General features: G+C 35.3%; 1 protein-coding gene across 10 annotated transcripts in view; it reads left to right on the top strand.

The window, feature by feature from the left end:
• The window catches only part of RYR2 (ryanodine receptor 2), a 370524-nt gene that overhangs the window by 78548 nt on the left and 265377 nt on the right, over positions 1-26599 (top strand). For all 10 annotated transcript variants that reach the window (XM_030268235.4, XM_072927080.1, XM_030268232.4 and 7 more), the window contains exon 2: positions 16494-16613. In XM_030268235.4, coding sequence (XP_030124095.4) covers positions 16494-16613 — 120 coding nt within the window. The remainder of the gene's footprint in view (positions 1-16493; positions 16614-26599) is intronic.

Raw genomic sequence — 26599 nt, 5'->3', positions numbered from 1 at the left:
GTCATTTGCTATTCAACCCTTCTTAGACCCCACTCCCCAATAATTTTCTTATTAACCAGATACTACATTTCTTGACCATCTCTAATGAATAACAGAATTAGGCTATACATTAAAATTGGCATGAGGAAAAGCAAGAAGGTGATGAAAAAGGTGACAAAGGCTCAAAGCAAAAGTTTAAGGAAACTCTTATATTTTCATTTTACCAAGTTAGGAGTTGAAGGAGAATGTGTTTGTTGAGGCAAGAGAAATGAGTGGTTTGGTAATTCAGATGCAAAGGAACACAAGATTGGAGAAACTGGTTCAGAAAAAACTGCAGAGAGATATTGCTGAGAAAAGTCAGGACAGAGTATCAGTTGGGATGTGTGAGAAGCAAGCTTGACACAAGGAGTCGAGGCTCTGCCTGCCTGGAGAAATCAAGACTTTGGCCCTTTATTGTACGGATTATATGCACAAGCATATACCTTATTTTGGAGAAAGGAACACAAATGATGCAGTGAGATCAATCCAGGTGCTACCTGTTTGGAAATGGTAATTGAATTGATAGTTCTGGACAGTTTCTTGACAGGTAGAAAAATGTATCAATCAAATAAACAGAGGACAAAACAAAGCCTTATTTGTTTAGAATCATTAAGCTTTGTGGCAAGTCCTCTAGAGAATCAGTCTGTTTTAGGCAAGGGTGTTCAGCACTAGTTTTTTCTTAGTATTTGCTTTATATGAATGTTTATGCTTATTGCCCTTGTACTTCTGAGCAGGTTTGTAAGATCTGTTTTCTTTTTGATCAGCATGCTACAATTAAATCTTTAATTCAGTGGTGTTACTTAACTCTGTTTCTGGGAAATATTACTGGCAGGTATTTTTCTCCATCTTAGAAACTTTAAAGACTGTTCTTTAATGACTTGAGAATAGAGAGGGAAGGAACATGAAAGGACTTGAAAAAAAGTTGATTTTGTTTTTTGGAGATAAGACCAAGAGAGTTGAATCATGTGTTTTGGAGAAGATCATTATGAAGCTTAAAAATGTTTTGTTTTGTTTTAACAAAAGATTTTGCTTATGGTGAAACTACATAGGTATAAATTTCAGGATTTTTGAAAGCATTCTGAATTGGTGTAAATGTGATAACAGAATTAGACAGCACATCTAATTGCAAGAATTAAAGGGAATTAAATGTTGAAGGACAATCCTTCCAACCAGCCCAAGCTTAAGTGGAAAATATCAAAACCCAACCAAGTCAAACCAAGAAAAAAAAGTTTTTGTTTTTGGTTTTTTGTTTTTGTTTTTTGGGGTTTTTTTTTCTTTTTCTGTTGTTTTTTTTTTTTTTTCCCTTCTCTTAAGCTAAAAAGTGGAACTGAACAGATGTGTAGACCAGTCTGGGTAAATGGAATAGAGGCAGCCACTAGAAGATATTTTTCAAGCTGCTAAAATAAACCTAAAATAAACATATTACTGTAATTTATCTCTCTTTTCTTTCTTTTTTTTTTTTTAATAGAATATGTCTAAGAATATGTAAAGGCATACCTTGATTATGTTCAGTTTGTTATTCTGCATTTTAGTAATGATTTAGGTCTGGTTTTGTTAGGCTCTTCCTACTATTAGCGATATGATATAGTGCCATGTGTTTCTGCCAAAAGCAGCACCTTCCAGAAAGCTTCTCAGTGTGTCATAGAATATATATAATCAATCTTACAATGTTATATTATTAATGTAAGTATTTCTTGAGAAACCCAAAACTGAGTTGGAGCATCTGAGCACTTTTTATTTTTGCAATTTGTGGCTTTGCATCAGTATTCTTATCACTACATAATATAAGCTTTAATTTCCGAGTTAAGTATATGTGACAGATTTCAGGCTTTCAGGTCTTGAAAAGACATCTTAAAAACATCACTACCTTTAAGTAAAGACCAATTCTGAGCATTTCAGGAAAAAAAAAGCAATACCCCTTTTAGAACAAGTCAAATGCAAAACCTGCTGGTTTGAGTCATCAGCTACAATAAACAAAGTTATAGTGATGTCATTTTTTTTTTAATATTTTGTGAATTTTTGTTGTCCATAGCAGAAAAGTATCTTGTTAATTAACTTGTAGCTCCTTGGGCAACCATAGCAGCCTTTCTCTTCTGGGGCACTAAGGCCAGTGGTTGTTCTGTAGAGCTGTCTATTCTGTGCTAGTGACCTACTGCTTTAAATTGATTTACTTCCTACATGCTGTTGTGTTTTCAGGTGGTAAGGCATAGAGAAGCCTATATAATTTCATTCTATAGGCTTCACTTTAATTTTCACCATTTCTCTAGCTCAATAGTAAATGTGGGCTTTAGGGTGAACCTTAAAGGAGGTCAGTATTGAAGCAGAGAATAAGTGGCATTTGTGTGAGCAACATTTGTGGTTCAGATTATCTGCCCTCATCTATATATCTTTCTTTCCAATGAGATTTTTTTTTTCATATTTTTTTACCTCTGCAGTATTGAGATCAATGGCCTGTTCAACAAGGGTCAAGAAAATCTCTACCTAGCCATTAATATTCTTAAAATTTATGACAGCATGTGGAGAAAAGACAAAATTTTTGTCTTATCATTACTTATGATGAATTATTGGGAGCTGGAAGCCAAGTCAAACCAGAAATCTTGAATTTTAAGTTTTAACTGCTAGTAATACTGATTTGCTAATGATACATATGTATGTGTAAATGTGTGTGTATGTACGTATGTGTACTTAAATCTTGTTCCGTGGTCTGTATACTGTAATCCTGCCAGCATGCTCTGTCATGCCTCAGGCTTGCCAGCTTTTATTAAATATCCTTTTCTACTGTGGTACTTACTGTGAGAATTTGTGATTTCAGACCTGTACTTTAGTTCTATTATCTTATGCCTGCTCATGAAAATTGAACATGGGGACAGCTGATAATGCTGACCTAACATGAGTATAACAGGACTTAGGCCAGTTATTCAGTACATTTTTTTTTTCTTGACATTGATTTCTTTCCTAATGGCAGTAGCTTGGACATAGATGCCTAAAGCCTGACTGAGGCAATTCCACTCCTCATACTGGGACAACCAGTTGTGTGGAAGCTGGACTGCCAAAGCCTCACAAATATTATACTTTCTTCACAGAATTTTCGTATGCTTTTCCTGGTTCATCTAAATCTTTTGGAGCAGCTGACAGAGCACTGGAAAGTTGGCTGTCTCACAGTTTTTGCTAGCTGGGGTCTGTAAATCCTGAGTTGCCTCAGGATTTATTCAGGTTGCCATCATGTTGACCGTGCCCACCCCTTAGCTGTCTGGGGGCTGAAGGCTGCATTGCACATGCTTTTAAGTTAATACCAGAACTGGGGAGAAAATGACCTTGTCGCCCAGGACTCGGGGGTTGTGAGTAGAGATGGAATAAATGACTGACAGTTTCTTTTGAATATCCAGATTTGCATGTGATTCAGGTTGAAATTAATAAGCTAGATATTCTTTGCTTGGTCTTGATTTGGTTGAGGCACTAGGAAACAAAAGAATGTGAATATCCAGTTCACACTGTGCTATTTGTTGTTATTTAAGATACAGCTGTAATTTCAATATTTATGCAAAGCTTGTCTAAATTTCTTGCCATTTGATGCCTCAGCTCTTGTGAGTTAGTTTTCATACTCCCTCTTCACTGAAAACACAAGAGTGTTTTGCCAAAGGCAAGTTTCCCTGTTGCCTTTTAGTGGACAGGCTACTGTAAGTGCATTTAAGCTGGGATTCGCCTCACTTAAACTGGGACACCTAAATGTTGGGCATGCCAGCCTAAGCTGATCATTGAAAGAGTCCAAGGAGAGGAGCAGATACCTGCAGAGGGTGGTTTACGAGGGCTCTCTTCAGTCCTGGTTTCACAAGGTGTATCACTTTCTGCAAAACTGATCTCCTGCCATCCATTGCAAAGGAAGCTGAAGCTGAGTAGCTATGAGTGACAGATGTAGCTAAACAGACTTAGCTGAGTGAATTTTAGGTGCTTTAAGGGTGGTACATTCTAGTCTAAAGGGTTTGCAGGGGCTTGGTGAATCAGATGGACTCAGTAGAGCCAGAAGAAACACATAAGGGCTCATGGTTGTCTCTTTGATACACAGATGATTGTCAGCATAGCTTTGCTGCCATACTTTAAAAATGCTTAAGTAAACACTACAGTTTTTGAGTTTACAGGACAAGCACTTAAATATAACTGTGACCCAAAATGAACTTACATGACTGTACTATGTCTGAGGTAATGTGAAATTTCCATGAAAATGTGGATTATGCCTTTATTTTAACATAAGTGTTAAAACATCAATTAAAATGAAGGAAGAAAAATAGTAATGAAAAGTGAAATTCTTTGTAATAAGTATGAGTTATTACATTGTATTCTGTGACTTAGACATACATTAAGAGTTAAAATCTAAAAATATTCCATCACCGTTCTTTAGACATGTAATATATGAAGAAAATTAGAAAAAAACTGCCCAACATTAAAAGATCCAGCCTTGATTTTCTTTGGCTCAGATGAAACCATTATTCTAAATCCATTCTCTAGTTAAAATAAAATGTTCTTTTCTCTTTCTCAGACATCTCTGATTTACAGCTAATATTGTGATTTTTAGCAAGCATTGTGCAACTCATTTGATAAAGGGCAGCCTGTGAAAAACAAGCTATACATAGAGCCTTATACTAGAAATAAAAATGTTTATTTTTCTATTGTCTTTAGTAGCAATTCTGACATATTCTGGAAGGCTTTCTAGTATTTCAGATGCAGCTCCTATCATAACATGATACTTTTTACTATCCCACTACTCAAAGTACAGTGGAAGCAATGACAGAATTTCTTATTCTAAAGACAAATGGAAAAAATGGAGTTCAGTATATGATCATGAAATCAATGTTTGAGAATTTTTCCTTTAAGCCATTATTAATCTAGTTTTAACATTTGTTTGGGAAAATGTAGGATTTTTAAAAAATTAATACAGAAATATTATTTCCACTGTATAAACAGACATGGCAAGAATTTGTTGATGTTTGGGTGTTTTGCCCTTTCTTCTAGTTGGGAGCAGAGTGAAGCAGGTAATTGATCCCATGTCATGCAAAAAAAATTATGTATGAAAAAACAAAACATGCATATACAAATATAAACTTGTGATTTATAGTGTTTAAGTTTGTCCTTGTGCATAATATTCTGTGTTGAAGCATTTGAAAGTTAGAGTTGAAGTAGCTGAAACATACTCCTGCTGTTTCAATATTTTTGATGATAATTTTCCATTTCATTGGCTCATGTACAATAGCTGGTGAGTTTGTTCAAGGGAATAAACAGGAAATAAAATCGAGCTGTCTCTGAATGCTACATAGCAACATGTACACAAGCCTGAAAGGCATTTTTGCACCTGCTTAATAACATATTTTTGGGACTCACAGTTCACTGCAGCCTTCTGTCACTGCACCTGATTAGAGTCTGTGAAGAGTTACCTGCTGGCTCAAGAACCTGGTGATAGAAAGCCATTTTCCTGTGTGCCTGAAAATTCCTTAATGTTTCTAAGTTAGCAGTATACAGTGTGTTAGTTCAATCTTCCAGCTTTTCCATGAATTTTTCCGCTCCACAGGAAGAGTTTGAAGGATGCAAGATAGATGATTAAATTACGGAGTGCCCTGAAAACTGGGGTAAAGAAAAATTCTTCTAGGAACCCACAATTTTTTACTATTTCAAAAGGCAGGATCAGCACAGAATGCATGGGGATCTGCTTGCTATTCTGTTAATACCTTCACAGAGTCTTTAATAACCAAGTCTTCTGCCTCAGGCTGCTTTCATTTCTTATGCAGAAATTGTCAATCCTATGCTACTATTGCACTGAATCTTTCAGTCTTTGAATACTAAAATCACTTTTCAGTCTATAACAAAAAATGGAAATGGAATGGCAATGCAATTGTTACAAAATAAATAGTGTATCCTTCTCTGGTGCAGACATTCTGTGATGTTCTCCAGTACTGAATGAATAGTAGCAACACTTAGTAAAGTACAGAGCAATATCCTCTGCTCACTGAAACCTGTGGCTGTGTGGCTGCTGGATGATCTGGACCTAAATCATGCCACAGAAATGTTACCTTTGGCAGACCCTGCCTGTCAGCTTCGGTGTAAAATACAAAATATGTTCTGTTTGAAGAGAGAATGCTACAGATAAGACCTGTTCAGGTGTTTCAATATTTAAGGTATTGATGCTGGAGATGTGTCATTTCAGGATGCCGCAGATCTGACTCCCCATGCCCTATTTCACAGCATTTCAGGAGTTACCAAGAAGTAGCCTATTAATGTCAGAAACAGCAAGCCCAGAGCCCAGCCTAGAGCACTTGGCTCCTCTCAAAATATTTTGGGATTATTTTCACACCTTACCTATTATATCTTGTTGCTACCTTGTAGCATCTTCCCTACTACTATTTGGAAAGATTTCTGTCACTTTACAGCCCTTATACACTTTTTTTTTTTAAAAACAGTATATGGTGTAAATGGGACATAAGTGGTTTAGAAACTGCTTCTGGGGAGAGCTCTTGCCAGGTAAGCTCTGTGATCATGGTATGTCTTGATGTCTCAAATAAAACAAAGAGTTTTTACTTAATTATATTTTTCCTAGGACATATCAGTGCAATTTTATGGATTATATTGCATTGTTTGAAACATAATTTTAAAACCAAAAAATTATTTTTTCAAGTTTTTAGTTATCATAAAAGTATGGTAGAAGTAGAGCTGGCAAGTTAAATAAAATGCTCAAATACTATTGTCCGGAACATCTTTCTGGAAGCAGAGTTCACTAAAAGCAGGGCTCCAATGGTGTGGAGCCTGACATATAGCTTGGTTAAAGCTGTAAAATAAATACAGCCTAACTACTGTGATTCAAAACTGGGGTAAAGTTAACAAGAACCATCAATATGGTCTGAGGTTCCTGGGTGGAAGAATATTTTCCTGATAACACTTTCCTTGTTAAAGCTGAGTACCTTTACTAGGACTGAAAATGCCTGATAATAAAAAAAGGACACTCTCAACCTTGCCTAGCAAGCTTCACATCTGTGACTATCCCAGTGCTGTTGCCTTGACTGGCAGCTGGTATTATGGGTAGAACATCCTCCCCCCAAAACAGAAATTATTTTATTTTTGTTACACAATATACATAAAAACTGTAACATGCTAGGTATATTGGTTTATTCCTAAATGTGATCAAGATCAGGCTGCCTCTGTTTGGCACTTTGTCTTTCTTGTAGTGACAGCCCTGGGTGTGTGGAAAGGCCAACACTTTTTTCCTACTGCTCAGTGTGTTCAATTGTGTGTGCATCGTTAGCACTGAGGTAGAGGAAATATCAGCAAGGCTTTAAAAACTGAAGTTTTAAAGTGGTGGGGTTAGAAAATCAGGGAATAACAGAGTACACCTGAGAAGAAGAATTTTTTATGAGACATTTGGAAATCCAGAGGCAAATGCCATGGAATTTTTTTCAGGGATAGTTGCATAATAAATAAAAAATTAATTCATAAAAAGAGTTCCATATTCAGGGGAGGATGGTGGTCTCCTGCTGTATGTAGCTTTGACTTGAATCACTGGGTGTAGTCAGTCACTAATCACTGCTGTTTCAATATCAGTCCACATTTATCCTGCTACCTCCTTTTATTTCTTTACTTGTTGAGAAGAGCAGTATGACTTCAATATTATGATTTTGCAAGATATGACTGCTGTTCAAACCTGATGATAACTGTGCTAAACATAGGAAAAATATCTCAGGTGCAGGCCACAGGCAGCCTTGGAACCAAGCATCTGACTTATTCATTGTTTCTGGGGCCCTGCAAGTAAGGCCACCAAGCAGATTTCCAGCTGCTTTATTTTATTTTATATATTTTCCTAGCACTGTACTTATGGCTTTTTCTTCTGAGTCTTTTTTTAACAGGCTAAATAAATACAGCCAGTAAGTCAGAAAAAAAGGTCTTAAGCACAGGGGAGTAACTTGACAAATGAGAAGTTTGGTGGGAGATCTGGGAGTGAAATTCATCTGCCACTTCTGTCAATTTAATGTTCTTCCTGTCAGCTGCACTGTCCCTACAAAAGCCATTTATTTCCTTGTATCTAGGCATTATAGTTTCTTAGATATAAAGTTTATAGTGTAGTGTTTTAAAACTGCTGCAGTTTTAATTTTGTACATTGATGTTTTGTGAAATAGATACATTGGGGTGGGTTAAGAAGATATAAATACTGAACAGCAGCTGTCTTTGGAGATAGTGGATATTGCTCCCTTTTTTGAAGGTGCAACCAATATCTTTTATGAGAAAATGAAAATCTCTTTTGCACTTGATTATATAGTGAAGATGCCTAGGAACTGGGCTTTCAGTCTAATGATTGCTTAGGGTTTTGTAATATGGTTCAGCTCCAGCTACGTGATGGCGCTTGGTGGCATTTTAAGCTGGGTAGAGATTGAATATTGGCAATAGGTCTTATCAACATGTTCATGGGAGGTACCACATCTCATCTTAATTATTTTATTAATAGTCTACAGGAAAGAATAGGTCATAAATTAAAGATGCTCAGAGGAGAAGTTGTGAACTGTAGTCTGAGAGAATTTAAAAAAATGGATTTAGTCTAAGAAGAATTCAGGAAGGTGGTAGACTTCTCATGGAAACAAGGAGGTATCCTACAGTAAATGTGTGAAGTGAAAGGGTTAATCTCATAAATTATAGCAGCTTCAGAATGAAAGCAGGGAGAAATATTGACAGAGGATTACATGGCTGAAACAGATGAAGATGGGAATGAATCTTTCCCCTTGCTTCAAAAATAAACAGAGTGACAGGTGAGATTTTGGGAACTGGAGAGGAAAGTCTCATGACTGATTGGGCGTCTGAAAAATATCAGTTTGCCAGAGCACTGAATTGGAACAATTCAAGAAATACTGCTGATAAAAGATCAAGGGAAGAGAAAGTGAGCTAGGATGGTATGTGCAGACTCAAGCAGATGGTCATATTACAAACTTAGCTGCCTGAGACTGCTCACAAGATTCAAGACTGGGGGCTGATAAACCTTTTCTCATGTATTCTTGCGTAAAAGGGATGATGTAGAGGGGAAGTTTTCACAATCTGAATTGGAGTGAGAGGACCTTCTTCATGACAGGTGTATTCCTCGAGCCTTCTTGCTCTGGAACTCATTAGTGGGAATATACAGAAAAAAAGTGTTTGTTCATTTTGAGTTTCAGTATTTTTTGACCTTGACCAAATTATTTGCTTTAACAAGTGCCTCTGTTTTTCAACTGAGATTAATGAGGTATTTCTCAGAAAAATGTTGTAAACCTAAGATGCTTCAGTGATTATTTTCAGATACAGCATTTTCAGGTACTAGTGAGGCTTAAGATTTATTAGCTGTTGAGTCCTGTGGGGTTATTAAGTCCTTGATATTCGTTAAAATCAGTTTGCTACCTTCCTAACTGATTCAGATAATAGAGATAATCTTATGTTTGCCTGCAAAATCTTATGGACACCTTTTCTAGCATGCTTTCACCTCTGTCTTTACTGCTACTGTTATTCACACCAGCAAAATCAAATATAGCATGGAGATCTCCCATGCTGTAATCACACCTTTGAGTGCAGAAGAGTCATAGCCTGGAACAAGTGAGTGAGAGTGTAATGCAATAGATTCTTATCAAATTCCTAAAATTGGTGAATTACATCAGAGATGAATTTGAAATACTGAGGCTATTAAGAAGCTGAAATCAGCTCACCAGATGTTTGTATTTAATTTAGTAGCTATACTTCATTGCAGATGTTTTCCACCCCTCCTCTGTCAACTGTGTCAGCTGCAGAGTTAGCCATTGCTAACTATGGTAACAAATAAATTTATTATTAGACATTGACAGCTGAACTTGGCATTTTTTTAAAGATTGTAGGACCACAGAAGGTGAGAAATATTAAAATTAACCATCTAATTTGGGAATATGATCATTAGCAGACACAGTAGAAGTCAATCAAGAGCATGCTAGCACATGCACATGATTGCTGAAATGATATTTGACACTATTTTGTGATGACTCGGTGGAGTAAAGAGCTGGAAGAGGAAGCATTTGGATTATGTGTATATAGAACACCTGCTTTCAGTGTTGTGTGCACATTTCTATCACTAATAAGTAGTTTGCTTGAGGAGGTGAATAGCTGTCATGTGCAGCTGAAGGTTACAGTCACCTACAATTCCACAGCAGTGCCCAGTCAGTCCAAAGCCAGTGCTATGCTTGTTTCTCCATGGAGCACTTCTCAGAGCACACAGGTGCATTGTTACCTGGTTGTGGTGGAACGGTGCATTCTGTTTGTTCATTGCCTTCTGATCATGCTTTTCATTTCCCTTGGGTGGCTGTGGAATGCACAGACTGGAATGGGTGATGTGTCTGAGAGCTCTGCAGTGTTGAAACATGGCTCCCTGAAAAACTCTGCTTTGCCATGTAGCATCAGACTATCCATGTGGTGTGTAAAAAGTTTTTTCCCTTGTATTTAGTGTTTGTTTTCTGACAGTCTCTTTGTGTAATTGTTCTTTAGTGAAGACTTTCTCACAAGTGCGGAATATGAATCAGTGTGACTCAACATAGGTTATTTTCTTCAGGTTTCGTTTTCCCTTTTTTTTTTTGCTGCCACCTGTCTTTAGTATTGCAGATTGGTATGACATTGTTGTAATGTCATAGCAAATTATTTTGATGACTAAGTTAGAATTTTTTGGGGAAGGAGGAGGAGGTAAGATGGTTATTGTACTAGCAGCTGGCTTCATAGTCCTGTGTTGAGAAACACCAGCTAATCTGGTCCTTTGGAATTCCATCTGTTCTGCCTGGGGTTTTCTTTTTTCAAAGGAGAATTCCACTGGAATAAGGTTGAATTCTTAGGAAATTACTCCTCCTACAGGATAAAACTAAAACATGTACAATTAAATGTGTTCAGACCATTTAGAATTGCATGACCAGAAAAGTAATCTCTTCTTCTCATCCGAAGACAAGTTCAGCTATGCATAAATCATCCTGAAAGATGTTTTCTTGTGCAGTTTTTTCAGTCTCATGATTAGGCTTCTGAACTGGTCTATAAAAAATGCTTTATTTTCTGAAAGCTTTTCCCCAACTGTTTAATACTTATTTCTTTAATGCATTAAGAACCAGTATTACCTGTACTCTCTTCCGTGTTTTAGTGACAAAAATACCAGTGTTGCCAAGTTTTCTCACCATCTGAGCAGACTCCATCCCATCAGTATTCCTGAATCTTTCATTTTTTTTTCCCCTGTAGGTATCATCAGTCTTTTTGATCTCTGTCCTTCCCTTATGCAAAATGAGGGGTCAAAATGTCTGAAATGCACTATTGCAATGGTGATCTGCAGCCAAGGAGATAGTGATCAAGTTTGTGATTCAAACTCAGAAAGAGTAATCAGAAGTTTGTGGCCTTTTGTTACTTCTGTCACAGTCTCTGTGTTCAGATGTCAGAAGCTCTAGAGTCATTGTTCTAAAGTGGTACTTCAAATTTGGTAGTTTGTTGACTGGCTGATCAGTCAAGAATAGAATTAACAGTCATGCCACTCTCAGTGTTCTGTTGTTGTCTTCTATAAAGTTGTTGAAAAGTTATTTTATCTCTTCAGATCACAATTCTTGCATGTTATATATGTGGTGCTTCTTAAATCTTGTGCATCAAGGCTTCCATTTGTTGTCTGCAGGGACTTGGAGAAGGAAAAACACCATCTTAACTTTTTACTTGCCTTCTCTGTTGTAGCTTTTTGCCTTCTAAAGTACAGAAAGAAAAGGCTCTGGGGCAACTAGTAGTAGTAGGGCTTCTGTCAAGAGTCAAAGTGTGTTGAGTATGTTACTCAGATGCCTATAATAAAAAAAAGTCATATCTGATTTTTGATTTTTCTTTTTTTTTTTTTTTTTTGCTTGTCAGATGTCTAGGTTCTTTTTAGGGGATTGCTTTGGGGACCCCATTATCCTGTTAACATATAGTTGCCTGCAATTATATGAGTCTCGTTCTTGATGACCCATAGGTCCTTCAAACCTTTTATTCTAGTCTGTAATCTAGTGTTTATCCCAACAAGGCAAAGGGAAGTTGAAGTAAAGTTTGTAAGTCGAGAAGTATTCTACAGTTTCCCTAGGGTAGAAAGCAGTTTGTACTGGCTAAACTTCTATTTGTAAATCTGCAAAGTAGATTAAAGCATGTGTGGCACCTATTCCTGTTGCACAGCTGAACAGTAAATTGGATGCAGTGAAGCAGAACTGTGCCTCTGTGACCTATTAAAAAATTGAGATATTAAATTAAAGTCTGTCCTGAAATCCTGATTTATAGCATATGGAAGTTGAGGAAACCTTCCACTAACTACAGTATTTGTCATATAAAACAAGAGTAGGAATTTGGATGTGCAAGCATAACTTATAAAGCTTAATCTTTGAATGTTGAATTTTATAAATAAGACACTCTCTGTTCTCTGCACCCTTTCAGAATTGGTATATTGTCAGGACACAGTAGAAGCACAAAGTCAGCATTATATCTTTGAGAGGTAATTATGTATAATCAGATTGTGAAAAGCACAGCAAATTATTTAGATTAATAATAACTCATGTGTTCTTTGTTGCATTCTCTGCAAAGAAGTAAAATATAAAGCATAAAATCTAAAATTAAGGAAAATACTTGAAAAAGGTTGCCTGCTTTTGTCATGAAATGGAGAAATACAAATGTCATAGTCATGATGTGATGAGTTTAAACACCTCAAGCAAATACTGCTGTATGTTTCTAAACAAATGTATTACTTGTGGTATATTGCTACTTTATTTATCTCCACCTTCTTATGTAAAGGACTGTAGCAGGAGTAGAAGCTTTAATACTGTGCTTTTTCTTGCATGGATAAAGTAAAACACTTGGAGGTAAAACACTTGGTATAGAAGAGAGTTGATGTATTTGCTTAACTTTTGAAGGCTACAGTTACAGCCCTTTGAACTATAAATTATGTTGACCTGACAGGAAAAGCTATGATGATCTAATATCAGAAGATAATAGGAAGGACTGAACCAGTTTGAGACATCTCATAATTCATTATGTAAAAATATCTGAAAGATATTTTTCTCAAACAGACATTTAGTATGATGCATATTGTGTTGTTCTTTGTACAAGAGCAAAGAGACCTTCAGTGAAGGTCTCTTTGGTTGTATGACTTAAGAAAATAATTCATTTTAAGCTCTCTTGATACTGGAACTGCTTATCATTTATTGATTTGAAACCAGGTTTAGAGAAACACTGCTGAGATGCTTACCCACTCACCAGTCTTCTTTAAAGAAATGTAATGGAATAATGTATCTTAAAGTACTTCTGCAGCACAATCAAGTTGAATATCTAGAGGAGTCTTCTGAATACATAGTCAGGAAATGTTGGAAGACTGAATCTAATGTGGAGCCTACATTAGGCAATTCTATAATGATGGGCTCAGAAATGCAAAGTAACATAGAGCTCTGTGTGACACTTATTATCCATAATTACCTTTCATGTGATCTGACAATGGAGTCACATCTTTCTTAGCCTTCTGTGCCAGTTGTTTCAACACCACTTGGACTAGAACAATAAGTTCCAGAACACTGTGACTTGGAGGCCTGAATTAAGAGAACATTTTTTGGGAACATCTCCATAGAAAACAAATAAAATATAACAGAGTTGAAATTTGATTTGTTTTAATGAACATGTCCTACCAACCCAGAAACTTTGGAAAGGGTATGGGAGGGTGATTGATTTTCATTAAGTTGTAAGCATTTATTAATAAAATGTCTTTTTTTGTTTGCCAACTATGTAACAAAATAATCTGTGTATGCCACACACTGTGCAGAGAAAGAAGGGAAAAATGTTTGCAAAATGTATTGGGTAAGCATGTGTATCAGGAAATTTAGCAGTTGCTGTATTCCTGTTCTTAATCCTCTAGCAGTCAGCATCTGCATTATACGTGTGCTTGATAATTGAGCTTAATTGGTTTGCAGGGAAGGGTATGATACATTAGATCGTTAACTAAAATTAAGTATGTCAGGGACTTGCCCCAAACCAGCTTATATTTTGTTGCTGTCAGCATACAATGATTTTTGTAGATAGGCTATCTCAAACACTTTTCAGATGTTCTCTAAAAACCTAGTTTACAATGGTAGAAAATTGGGCCATACAAAACAAAATTGGTGGTCCATTTCAGTAGAAAGTAGCCTTATTATGTTGTTTGCTTTTGGCTGTGGAGGTACAATGTTAGAATCTTCTTTAGCAATGCTTTTTTGAGACAACTCTAGGACAATGGTATCCAACTCTAGGAGATTTCCAACTCTGGAATTTCCATTTTGTTGGGGTGGTTACTTTAGCAATAAGGGCTAGAAAGAGAAAGAAGGAGAGTGTATTTATATAGCTTCAATCTAACACCACTATTTTTAACCCCAAAAGAAACTTTATTCTAATCAAATGTAATTAAGATTAGGAAATAGTAATTTAGTGCTTTAAAACATGAACACAACCAACCACTTGCTTTCCCCACCAAATGCTCTGGGTTTTTATACATAACATAACATAATTTTATAGATTATGTTACTTTTACATGGAGTACACAACAAAGCTGTTAGGTCTGTATGTGTGGTCTTTTCCATCCTTGATATTGGCCTTCAGGGATTTTTCTTTGTTAGCTGCGATTTTGCATTGTGAACTTCACCAGTAACATATGCACGTATTACATTTTTCGGATTTAATGCCTGACTGGAAGCAGTTATTACTTTTCACCTCTACAGTTGACTGTGGATTACAGCATGGGCACTGTTGCTGGTATACAAGTAAAATTGCTTTACCTACACTTACCTTTTCCGTATGGGGACAATTAAAACAGGGTAACAGGAATTAAGTTTTTTGAGTGTCTGATTAAACCCTATGCAACCTCCTGTTCTTTTCAGATTGAGATACAATTTAATTTAGTCTAGTTAAGTTATTTGCATGAAGTAAATGGAACCAAATGAAAAGCTAGCTTAATTCAGGATGAGTGTTTGTGGGTGGCTTCAAATGATTCAGTTCAATTTAAATTCAGGAATTAATTTAATTCGATGAACTTTTCTGAATGTCCTTCTGTAGCTAACTGCCCATAAGAACAACTCCTTTGGTAAACATTCCTGCTTTAATGCATGCATTTTTGAAGTCTCAGCCTGTTCTGCTTCCAGTTGCATGCTTCATTCTATAGTTTTATTGTTCTATTTATTGAATTTTATTCAGTGTTCAATATGGCCTCTTTGTAATTATTCATTTGAAATTTATTATTGGAAACTCATAAATGAATTGGCAGAATGCATAGGGAGATGCTATTTTTTCTATTCTAAACCAGAAAATCCTTGCTATGAAATACACATTGCAACAAAACTTTTCCTTTAACTTGAACCATATTTCTTACAGAGATTCTCCAGCTGCTGATTGTGTTACTTTGAAGTACTGTGATTTAAATAAGGGTCTGTGTCTGTTTTTTTGGGGCTTGTTAATAAGATCTTTAACTATTACTTCACAGAATTAGTCCTGTAAAATTTTAGTTAATACATATTAAGATCTAAGAAACACACTGTTTGCTTTGCTGTGTGTAAGATATCATTGATTCCTTCTAGACCCTCCTTTCTTTGACATACTGAGCAGAGCTATGGGGCAGCTGTCCCAATAACTAATTTTTCCTTTTACTTCTGACTATTTCCTGTATATTTTTATATGCTTGCACGTTAGGATAAGCACAGAGCAGTTAATTGGCAAGTTCATAAAGTCTATTAAACTCAGCATAAGATAGTGGTAGTACTTTCTCTGATAAGCTTCAGCACTCTGCTTAGTCATCATACTTTTATTATCTTCTGTCACAAAGTCTTCCTTGCTCACAAAAGTCTCAGCAAGTCACCACACCTTCTTCTTTTAACAAAATGTGGGTAGTTCTCTCCACAGCTTTTAGAAGGAGCAGCAGTGAGTAGACATTAGCTTTTTGGAAGTAAAATCTTTTATTTACACAAGACTATACTTTTCAACTGACTGCAAAAGCACTAATTTGTGAACTATATATACACAATAACACTGAAGATAGGAAATTTTTTTCCTTTTGTTTACTTATTTCTTTACAACCTCCTAAGCAAGTTGTGCTAACTAGAGTATGTGCAGTGTACACACAAACAAGTTAATTCAAATGGTAGGGTACCCATTAATTAATTGATTTTAAGCTTTTCTACTTCTTTGCATTGTATGACTGACCTATGAAAGAAATACTAATTCCTGTGTACTTCATGTGTAGTTAAAAATCCTTCTCTGACTTTTGTTACCAGGACAGGAAAACAGAAATGGGACATATACAGTTATTATAATTATTTTAATTGATTTTCTCGCATTTGCAATTCAAAATAAAAAGTATGCTGGGGTTTGATTCTGTTTGTGTTCAGGGACAACAGCTTGTGCATTTAAAAATGATTTTGTAAAAGGCTCTGTAGGATAACCCTAGTTCTCTTTTTGCTTTTTCTTTTTGGTAGGATGATGAAGTGGTTCTGCAGTGCACTGCAACTGTTCACAAAGAGCAACAAAAATTGTGTCTTGCTGCAGAAGGATTTGGCAACAGGCTTTGCTTTTTGGAATCCACATCTAATTCTAAGGTACCACTGAGTGTTTTAATTGTCATTTCATGTCACAAAGCAAGGATCGTTTTAACATTGCTTGCTTTGATGTAATATACACAAATCTGTCAAGGAGAAGGAACAAATCAAGTCTATTGATAATAAAAGGAATATTTAATGCCCATTCTAAGATTATTTCTTTGTCCTTTGGCTGGACTCTACTGTGGTGTTTTCTGTTTTGGGTTTACTTTAAAACTAGTTAGTTGCAGAAGGCAACCCCCAAAAATATGCTTGTTATTTTGCTCGTCTGAAGTCAATTGCAGTAAGCGACAGAGCAACTTTTGTGTACTGCAAATTGAAAGACAAGTTGATTTCTCTGATTCTAACTCCACAGAAAAAAGAGTAATTATTATGTTTGTGGTAAGTTTTTATTCTGTGGCATCTATATTGAAATTATTATTACTTTGAGACCTGATTCCCTTATTGAAGCATAGTGCAAGTATCAGAATTACCTCATCTAACACATTTTATCTAAACCTCCTCTAACTCTGGTATATATGCAGTAGATAGTTTAAAAAAAAATAACTTTGCTGTTTGTTGCAAAGAAGGGATTTTGTTACACAGTCACATATGCTCAAATAAATGTTATGAAGACAAAAATGGGCCTACTCAGGGCAGAACTGAATTTGTGGATGAAGTAATGGATATACTTGCATATTTTATTCATAGAAAGGGAAGAATATTGTTTTACATATTTATTTTTTCTTTAGTTAAAATATAAATATTTGGTAAGAAAATATAATAAAGATAAAGCATCTGGAAAGACATCTAGAAAGATTTAGAAAAAAAAAAAGATGGTTATCTTGCCAGCTTTCATAACATCACTTTGATTTTCTCTGATACTTCACAGAGTAATTCTTCATTTTCCGTCTCATCATTTTAAATTCATTATTCATAATAATACATTTTTCACTAGGATATTAATGATTCATTATAATAGCAGTGATCTTGATGAAGTAATTCATGCTGCTCTGTTTTTAATGAATCTTTTTAACAATAAAAATGTGCTAGGATAGAAGTGGTTGTAGTTCTAGTTGCCTGTGAGACCTGAAAGATTTATTTAATGAATTTGTTATCATTCAGTAGGCTTGGATATTAGATCTATAGTCTCTCTCTCTCCATATAAAACTCTTGAATATTCCTGTCTTTAAGGAATACAGTGTAGATTTCATATCAGTTGTGTATGCTTGTTTGCTGATGCTGCTTTTTCTCCTTGTTTTAGGAAACAAATTGTATTCTGCTCATTCTTCATGGGTTTGGGAGTAAAAAATCAAACAAAAGAAAGCCCATGCAGCTGATCTGTGTTTTAATGTTTAAGGCATGACAGCTGCTAGGATGAACTCATCTGAAGTAATTTGTAGCTATAAATACTGAGGGAGCCATAAAATTATCAAATCCTTAAAGCCTATAAATAAACTAAAAATGACTATAAATAAGACTAAATAATTTTTTTCCTTCCTAATGTCTGTATCCATAGCATGTTACTATTACATTATATAAGGAGGAACATAGGAAATATTCAAAGATGTGTGATAATTTGAAAGTAGTTCCAACAGAGTTCTTGAGCCGGTTAAAAAAAAAATTCTTGAGCCTGTTCAAAAGCATGTCTTAGAGGCTGTTTTCCAGTTAGTGTGGGATGTGATGCACTTTATGCAAACAGTAGTGGGGCATGTGATTTACAGGCAGGGATCAAGGATGGGATGCAAACCCAAACACCAGTAATAAGCTCAACAGGAGTAATACACTTCAGCTATCATCCTGGACTTGTATTTTTGAGAATGCTTGTTAGTATGCTGTGCTTTTCTCCTATATCTTTCAGGATGTGGGTCCTCATGCTGTAGCTGATGTTTTATTAGCACAACTTCTTTGTGTGCTCTTTCCTGCCCCAGGATCACTAAATAATTCACACTACTTAAGTAATGGTCAAATTGAAGATATTTTTTTGATGGAATAATTTGCTAACTTCTGACTATTAATACTTATCCCTGTAGAGCAATAACACTGGGAGATAAAGCAAAAGATGCATGTGTAGGCAAAGTAAAACAAGGAGTGCATTCACCTGTTCCCATGAGCAGGCAGGTGTTCATCCCAAGGAAAGCAAGGCTTCATCATGCATCATGGTGGCTTTGAAGACAAAAGCTGTCATTCTGATCTCCCCCTGCTTCCTTTTTCATCCCCCCTGCTGAGCACAAGGTCATATGGTCTGGAATATCCCTTAGGTTTGTTGGAGTCAGCTATCCCAACTATGGCCCATCACAACTCTTGTCACCTCCCACCTGCCTGCTGGTGGAAGGGGTTGAGGACCAGAAATGGTCTTGACTTAGTGCAAGAGTGTAAATTGCTCAAATTGACCCCATACCATGAAGAGCAAGATAACAGATTAGCAAGACATCAAGTCTAAATTATGCCTAATTTTACTAATAGGAGATAGTCCCAAATATAAAACATACAGGCTTGCTCAAGATATACTCATGACTACTTCATCTCTAGAGGTGTAGTAGCTCAAGAAAAGATATTTCCATTTTAATTTCTACCAATTTCAAAGCAAATCTGTCTCGAAACAGATCTTATTATAGAAATATTTTGGAAGTGCCAAGTGTATAACAATATTAGATTTATAAACCATCAAAATTTTTTAACATTGAGGAAGTTGCAGCAACAAGAATAATAAAACCCGAAGAAGATGTGCTGAAGACAAAACTTAAAATGCTTACTTTCCTTATCTCATGCAATTATCTCTTCAGCAAGTTTTGTCAAATCTATGGCATGAATTTTTATTTCATAAGTAAGAAGAAGAAAATAAGGAATGGCTGTCAGAAAAAAAAGTCTAATTTTTATGGTTTAGCCCCAGCCAGCAGTCAAGCCCCACAGAGAGTTCTCGCTCACTCTCCGAGTGGGATCAGGGTGAGACCAGGGAGAGAACCAGAAGGGTAAAACTGAGAAAGCAGAAAAGGCCTTGGCTTTGTGCAAGCCCTGCTCAGCAATAACAAAAACATCTCTATAGTATCAACTCTGTGTTCAGTACAAATCTGAAACACAGCCCCGTACCAGCCACTGAGCAGAAAATTGACTCTACCCCAGCACACACCAGCAGACCTGTAAACTTCCTTTTCAGTGATTGTCTATAGGTAATTCTGTTTCATCATTGTTTGCTGTACTTCTAAATTCATCCATTTTATTAAAACATAACTTATCTCAAGATAAGGGAGATCTGTTTCTTTCATTTGAATGTTAGTTATATATAAATATAATCAGATTGGTAATATGAGGAAGTCCATTAATTAAAGGATTATATCATCCTGCTAGTGAAGTAAATTTTCTTTAGACTTAAATAATGCATGGATTGCTGAAAAGGAAACAAGGTGGAGCTGTGTTTTAAGAACTTCTGAAAACTGTTCCTGTCCAAAGTCCAGAATTGGACTTTACTCAGCTCTGGGTCAGTCACAAAGGTGGTGTTGATCCCTTTTGAATCACTGCACAGCAGAACACTGAAAGCTGTTATGCTTTTCTAAATGGCATAAGGATTTGGGTGTTTTTCCTGTTTTTATGCAGGTGGTAAACTCATATAAATTCCATCATTCCCCGAGGTATGGACCTACTTTACATCATTAAGAAACACTGATAAAAATTATGTGTGGGGTTTTTTTCCCTCTTGCAGGCTCTGTAATTTTGACTCGAGAGAGGGGAAGATCATATGGTGAGGGTTTTTGAAGGTCTAAAAGGGTTTCTCAAGTTGGGTTTGTTTTTTTTTTTGGTGTTTTTTCTTTTTTTTTCCCTTTAACTTTTTAAAGAAGACAAGAAGGCAGTGAAGTGTGTGATCCTATGGTTTGATCTTTTTACATATAGTAAGTTACAGTGCTGAGACCAGAGTGCAGAAACTGATAATAATTCTATTTGTAAAGTTAAGGAGGTATTTCACATAAAAGTAAGACTTTAATAACTTATTTTCTGTTTTGCTTCTGAAGAGTCTCTCCGTCAGAGAGCAGAAAGTTTCTTCATGTGTAGTGCTAGACTGGTGTAGGCCAGTTGGTTGGGAATTTTGACTCCGTTATCCAGAGTACGTCACTGATGCTCTGTTGTTTGTTGGCCCCTAGATATTACTGTTGTGTAAGGGAGTAGAAAATAAAGCCTGATGGTTAGACTGACATGCTGCTTCTTGTGCTGACAAATACAAATAATTTGATTTTTATCTTTGTCAGATGAATTGGCTGGAGCTAGACAGGGAAAAGGAGAATATGGGGAGGGGACAGGAGGAGGTTGTGCCTGGCACAGACAAGGCTACATGAAAGTATGATTCTCTAAGTATTTATGCAAGCTGTCTCCATATCAGCAGTCAAATTATGTATGGATGTGTCTGGAGAAAGGTGTCATCCTGAATGGTGGGACATTGGCCTGAACTCCTGTACCCTGATTGCTTCTGAGAGAAAAACTCTTTTCTCTGTTTGTCTTACAGAGCGTAACATCTGAAGGCAAGGGTTGCCTTCTTTTTTTGTCTTTTACAGCAAACATATTCTCAGTGGCCAAGACAAATAATCTGTCTCCAGAGAGACTGAGTCTGAAACTCTTTCTGACAGCTGAGAAACAGTATCTGCATTGTGCACAGTTTTTGATTGTGTAAATCCAAATAGATAAAAAAGCACATGGTGTCCTTTAACACATGGATGTAAGTAGATGCTTTTTGAGCAGTTACTGACATAATGAAACAGTGAGTTTTCTAAAAATTAATTCACTCTTAGAAATTAGATCAGTGTTGTTTGCTTATGTTTACATTGGGTCATTCTGTGAATATGCCATTTAGTGAGGTGGTTGGTTGGAATTTTTTTAATGTAATTGCTAAGGTTCATTTCTGTACATGTGTTTCCACTTCATCCTTTTATAATAAGTCAAAAATTTTGTCAGGGCTTTGTAGCTGCACCTCTAGGGCCATTTAAATTGCTTCTGTGTCATATTTCCAGAATGGTATTCCCATTTAATGGTAAAGATGGCGCTTAATCTTATGTACTCTTATGTTCAGAGGACTCCATTTAACAGACTTTGACTAAAATTGTTGATTTCAATAATTTAAATGAAGAGAATTTATGAATACTTTCACATTACTTGGTTTACTTGACATACATAAGTTAGATACAGGTAGATGAAGTCTTCATAGGTGTAGATAAGGCAGGATTTTGGTCAGAGTCATTCTATCCCAGCAAAATGCTCTCTAGGAATAATGTAAATAAAAACAGTGTGTTTCACAACATTTTATGCCTTTTTATGCAACATAACTATTATCTTTATTATACATGTATATCCAAATCAATTTTCACTTCTTGTATATATTATATAAATTTTGAGCCTAAAAGCAGATTGTTAGTTATGGCCATCAGACCTGATTGTAATCCTTGTAATTAGTCCCAGAAACCAACATCAATGTTTATTGAGACGGAAAGTAAATAATTTAAAATGAATGTGAAAAATTTGGACTATGAGAAACACTGTCAGATCTCCATGGCTGTAAAGCAGCAATAGAAATATGCTTTATATCAGCTGAAAATTGTGAGAATTTTTACTAGGCATAACAATACAGTTTTGCATGTTCATACTGTCACCTGTAACTCAGGTAGTTTTTAAAAAGGAAACAAAATGTGTGATACCGAGCAGGTCACCACAGACTAAACAGTGTAATAATATTATATCTCCTGTTGAAGCAGATATTTGAAGCTTTAAATTCACACAGGAATGGATTATTTCTGATCTTAAAGAAATATTTTTTATCAAATCTAGTTTTGCTAGAGATACATATTGAGTTTTAGCTTAATAAGGCATTATTTGCTATGAAATATGAATTTAAAACTCTTCCTGTCTTCAAACTTCAAACGTCATGAATGGGAAAGAGTTTCTATTTAAATGACACTCATTTAATTAATATTTTTAAAAGTAAGACATATTAAAGGCCATTTCTCTGGTTTTGGGGATAACCCTGAATGCTTAATACTAGTAATTTAGAGCCCATAGATTTTTATAATAAAACTTTAAATGTATTGCATACTTGGTATTTTCTTGTCAAAATGTATTTTAGAAATATGTAACACTGTAATTGATAAAGTGCCTGGGAATAAAACCTCCAAAGGAAAGTTCTGAATTCCTAAATTTGCTGCTAGAGTTCATGACATGTAACCTGGAATACAGTGACGAAAGCTGATAGGTAGAATCGAGGTAATATTGTAGGTCAGTTTAGTTGATGATAGTACTCCAAGTGATGGCGCTGAATGAAAGGACAGTACATATGATATCTATTCGTGCATCATGTCTGCTGTCAACTAAAAAATGCAAGAAAAATTTCAAAATATCTTTTTTTTTAATATTAATGAGTTGTTTCACACTATTAGTAATATAGGCCATCCATTCAAGAAACTTAGTTATATAATTTATGAAATTTAATGAACAATACATGAGTTGCAATTTCTCCAGTCAAATATGTGGTTTGCAACTTTCTTCATTATCTAAATGTATGTTAAAAAACAAACAAACCCTAAGTTTTTGAAAACCCACATATAATGTGGCTATTTTGGGTGTTTTTTCTTTTTTTGTGTAGGGTTTTTTGTTGTTTTTTTTTGGTGTTTGCATTTGTGTGGGTTTTTTTTTTGGTAGAACAGGTGTAGGAATTCCACTTCTAGTCTAAAATAAATTAATAAAACCTGAAAAATCCCATTAAATCAGTTTTCATTTATAACTATATATCCCAGTAACTGTTTAGGCATCTTATTACTTAAAGATTAAAATGTAAAAAGAAGCAGATATTATGCTGAAAAATCTTGTCTGAGATATGGCTGTAACACTACCACTGTGATGGAATGAAGTCAGATATGTGGTGTACAGTCCTGTAATTGGTTTGGCAAGTTTTTAGAGGCTTCTAAAAACCCGCCAGTTTGCTGTGATTTATTTTCTGAGTTCTAACATTTTTAGCTCAGTTCCTAGTTAAAAGGAAAGTTGCTATCATTGCATGATTGGTTTATCTATTTGCATATTGAACAGCCTGTTCAAAGCAATGCCCTCATCCAAGTGCACACTTGATGGGTTTTGATGGTTGGGTTTGTCTTTTGCCCCATTTAGTATACAAGTTTTGTGACTTTTAAAAATCTTAGTTCTATATGTTAAAGACTGCAAACAGATTACTTGTCTTCACCAAATGCACTAACTGTAGTAAAATACAGTAAGAAAGTCTTGAAAGATAAATAAGTGATAAATAGAGGAAATCAAAAGTATTTTGAGGTTGGAGTTCTTATTTGGATACCTTCATGTCTGATGCAAGTTAGAACTGCTGGCTTTTCAGTGCAAGCTCACCCCAGGGGCTTGCTGCCTTACCCTGGGAAACCCAACATCACAAGGTTACACAGCTGGCATGTTCTGCCAAGTCCCCTGGAGCTCAGCATTTTAAATATTTTTCTCTGAAGGGTTTAGAGTGACATGTACTTCATTAGTACATGCAGAGTAGTTACAAAGCAGTCATTTGAGTTTTAATTAGACTGATATGTAGCTGCACATCTGAGAACCTGAAAAAACATCAATAAATCTGTGTTTCAAGCTAAGAACACATAAAAGTATAAATGCTTATTTTAAGCCTTTTAGATGAATATTTGCCTAAAACAGTAGTTTCAGATTAGCTTTGTACCCCTTCTTTGCACTTCAAGTCATGGTATAATTACTTTGTACTCAGTATTTTTAACAACTGTTAGGCTAAATCTGGTTCAGCAGACTCTTATGAATAATCCTAGCCCAATGGGCTCTCAGAAATTAGGGCAAAGAAATGTGGCCTCTTAATGAGTGAATCTGTGTTTATTTGAGGTATATAATATTGATCATGTCAGAAACAAAATGGAAAAAAGAGTATCAAATATTTTTTGCTTATTTCTTAAGACTTTTTGAAACAGACCTTTTAAGTTGTGATTTTCAAGATTTTAGACTTGAATTGATTGAATAATAATCACTTTAGACTCCTGGTTACTTCCCCATGAAAAAGGAGGAAGATTATTTGTGCTTTTGTAACAACTGACAAATGCTGTAACTTGCTAGCATAAAAAGAATATTTTCAGCATTAAATTAAGAGTGTTAGTTTATAAATAGTCTGAATTGGATGAGGGAAGTTGGGCAAGTGGAAGTAGTTTGGAGTTTGAAGATGTACGCTTTGTGACCCTGTGTTTGAAACCTAAATGCGAGTTGTTTTAGTAACTTTCCTAGTGATGACTTTTGGGTTACCATATACAAATACAATATTAACTTTTTCTGGTTCCACAAACGAAAGAGCAGTTGCTTTATTTTGCATTTAAAAAAACACAGGCCAGATGGTAAAAGAAGTTATTATACTCTTAAAGATTATGCATAAATTCTCAAGGTTGCAGTTCAGGCTGCTTTGCCTGAGTGTTTAATTGGTTTTCAATAATTGCTGAATATTTGCTGTTTGTTTGAAAACCTGTACCAAATAGAGATGGATGTGAATATGTGAATAATGCTAATGGATATTATGGAGCTTTAACTCCTTCCAAGTTCTCTTTTTCTTTCCTACTGGATATAAAGAATGTATTTAAGAGTGGGAAGTTTTATTCCATCTTCCAGGTATTTGTACTCTTGTCTTGGAATATTTAGGAAGACACCTTCCACAAAAATGTTGCCTTTTCATGAGCGCTGACTTTTTACATGTGGTTAAAAAAGAACAGGAAACCAATATCACTGGGCTGATTTCAAACATGTTATAGAATCTTCCCTTAATACTGCAAACTCTACTTCTATCCCACATCTAAATGTCTTTTAATGATAACAGAGCGTTAAGACTTTCAGGTTTCCTTGGTGTTTCTTTGATTATTGACCAGTTATATTTGCACAGCACAATGTTTACAGGTGGCGATAAGGCAATAATTGACAGAAATGCAAATCAAAATCAACTGTTGTTGAAATGGCTTTAGATAATGTAGGATGAATTAGTTTTGACAGTTTAAGATGCTTTAAACATCAAGTATTGATCTTTAAAAGTTATTTCTATATGAAGGAAAATGGCAAAACTCTGTAACATTTTGAGTACTGTGAGAGAAAAAGAAACAGGGTTAGCACAGGACTTGCATGAAAAGGCTGGACAGAGGTCCCAGAAAGCAAACAAATGTTCTGCTCAGTGTAATATGAAATACGAACTGATTTTCCAAAAAAGCATTTGAGTGCCCATTATTCAATAAATTAGAAAGCCCAGTAATGCAGAATTTATCTTTTAGTGTATGTAAGTTGATTATTAGCAAATAAAAAGGCCCATAGAAATTAAGTCAAATTTCAATAAGGTCTTATTTTTAAATAAGAAACATGCTTATTTTGATTAGCTGTTTTAAGAATAAAGCTTAATAAGCTTTGAGTGCCATATTTGATATTTGATTTTGTTTGAAGTATACTAAGAGGAAATTAAGCCTCTTTGGGCTGATACATTTTAAAAATGCATATAGATTAATGACTGTGTAAGTCTTCATTAACTCAGCTTGGCAAAACAATTCTTTTTTGTTTTGCATATTTCTGGCTAATTTATCATGGAGGTGATACACAATGTCTGCATAATCCTTAATAAATTTTTTTTCTTTCTATAGACAAGGAGAATTGCTTAGAATTAATTAAAATTAATATTGGTTATTTTGAAGAACTTAAAGTTATGTGGATATATTTTTTGTCTGTTTCTTAAAAAATAAACTGTTTGTCTGGTTTTTAAAAAATAAACGAATACCAGACAATTGAAAGGTTATTTTAAACCCCAGCATGGACAGGCACCTGAGTAGGGGAGTGAAACATCTTTGCCTGGTTAGTTGAAAGTTAAAGTATTGGCAAATTAAAATTAGAACCATCTAGAAAATTATATGTGCTTGTGCATAATAGGTGCCTGCAAAGGTCTGTATTTGCTATCTGACATCAGAATGTGAAATTTTGAAAAGGACGATCTTGACTCTGTGGTAATG

This window comes from Taeniopygia guttata, chromosome 3 (genome assembly GCF_048771995.1).
Source record: "Taeniopygia guttata chromosome 3, bTaeGut7.mat, whole genome shotgun sequence".
Taxonomy (NCBI): Eukaryota; Metazoa; Chordata; class Aves; order Passeriformes; family Estrildidae; genus Taeniopygia; species Taeniopygia guttata.
The sequence above is the reverse complement of the archived record's forward strand: the minus strand, read 5'-3'. Positions and strand labels throughout refer to the sequence as shown.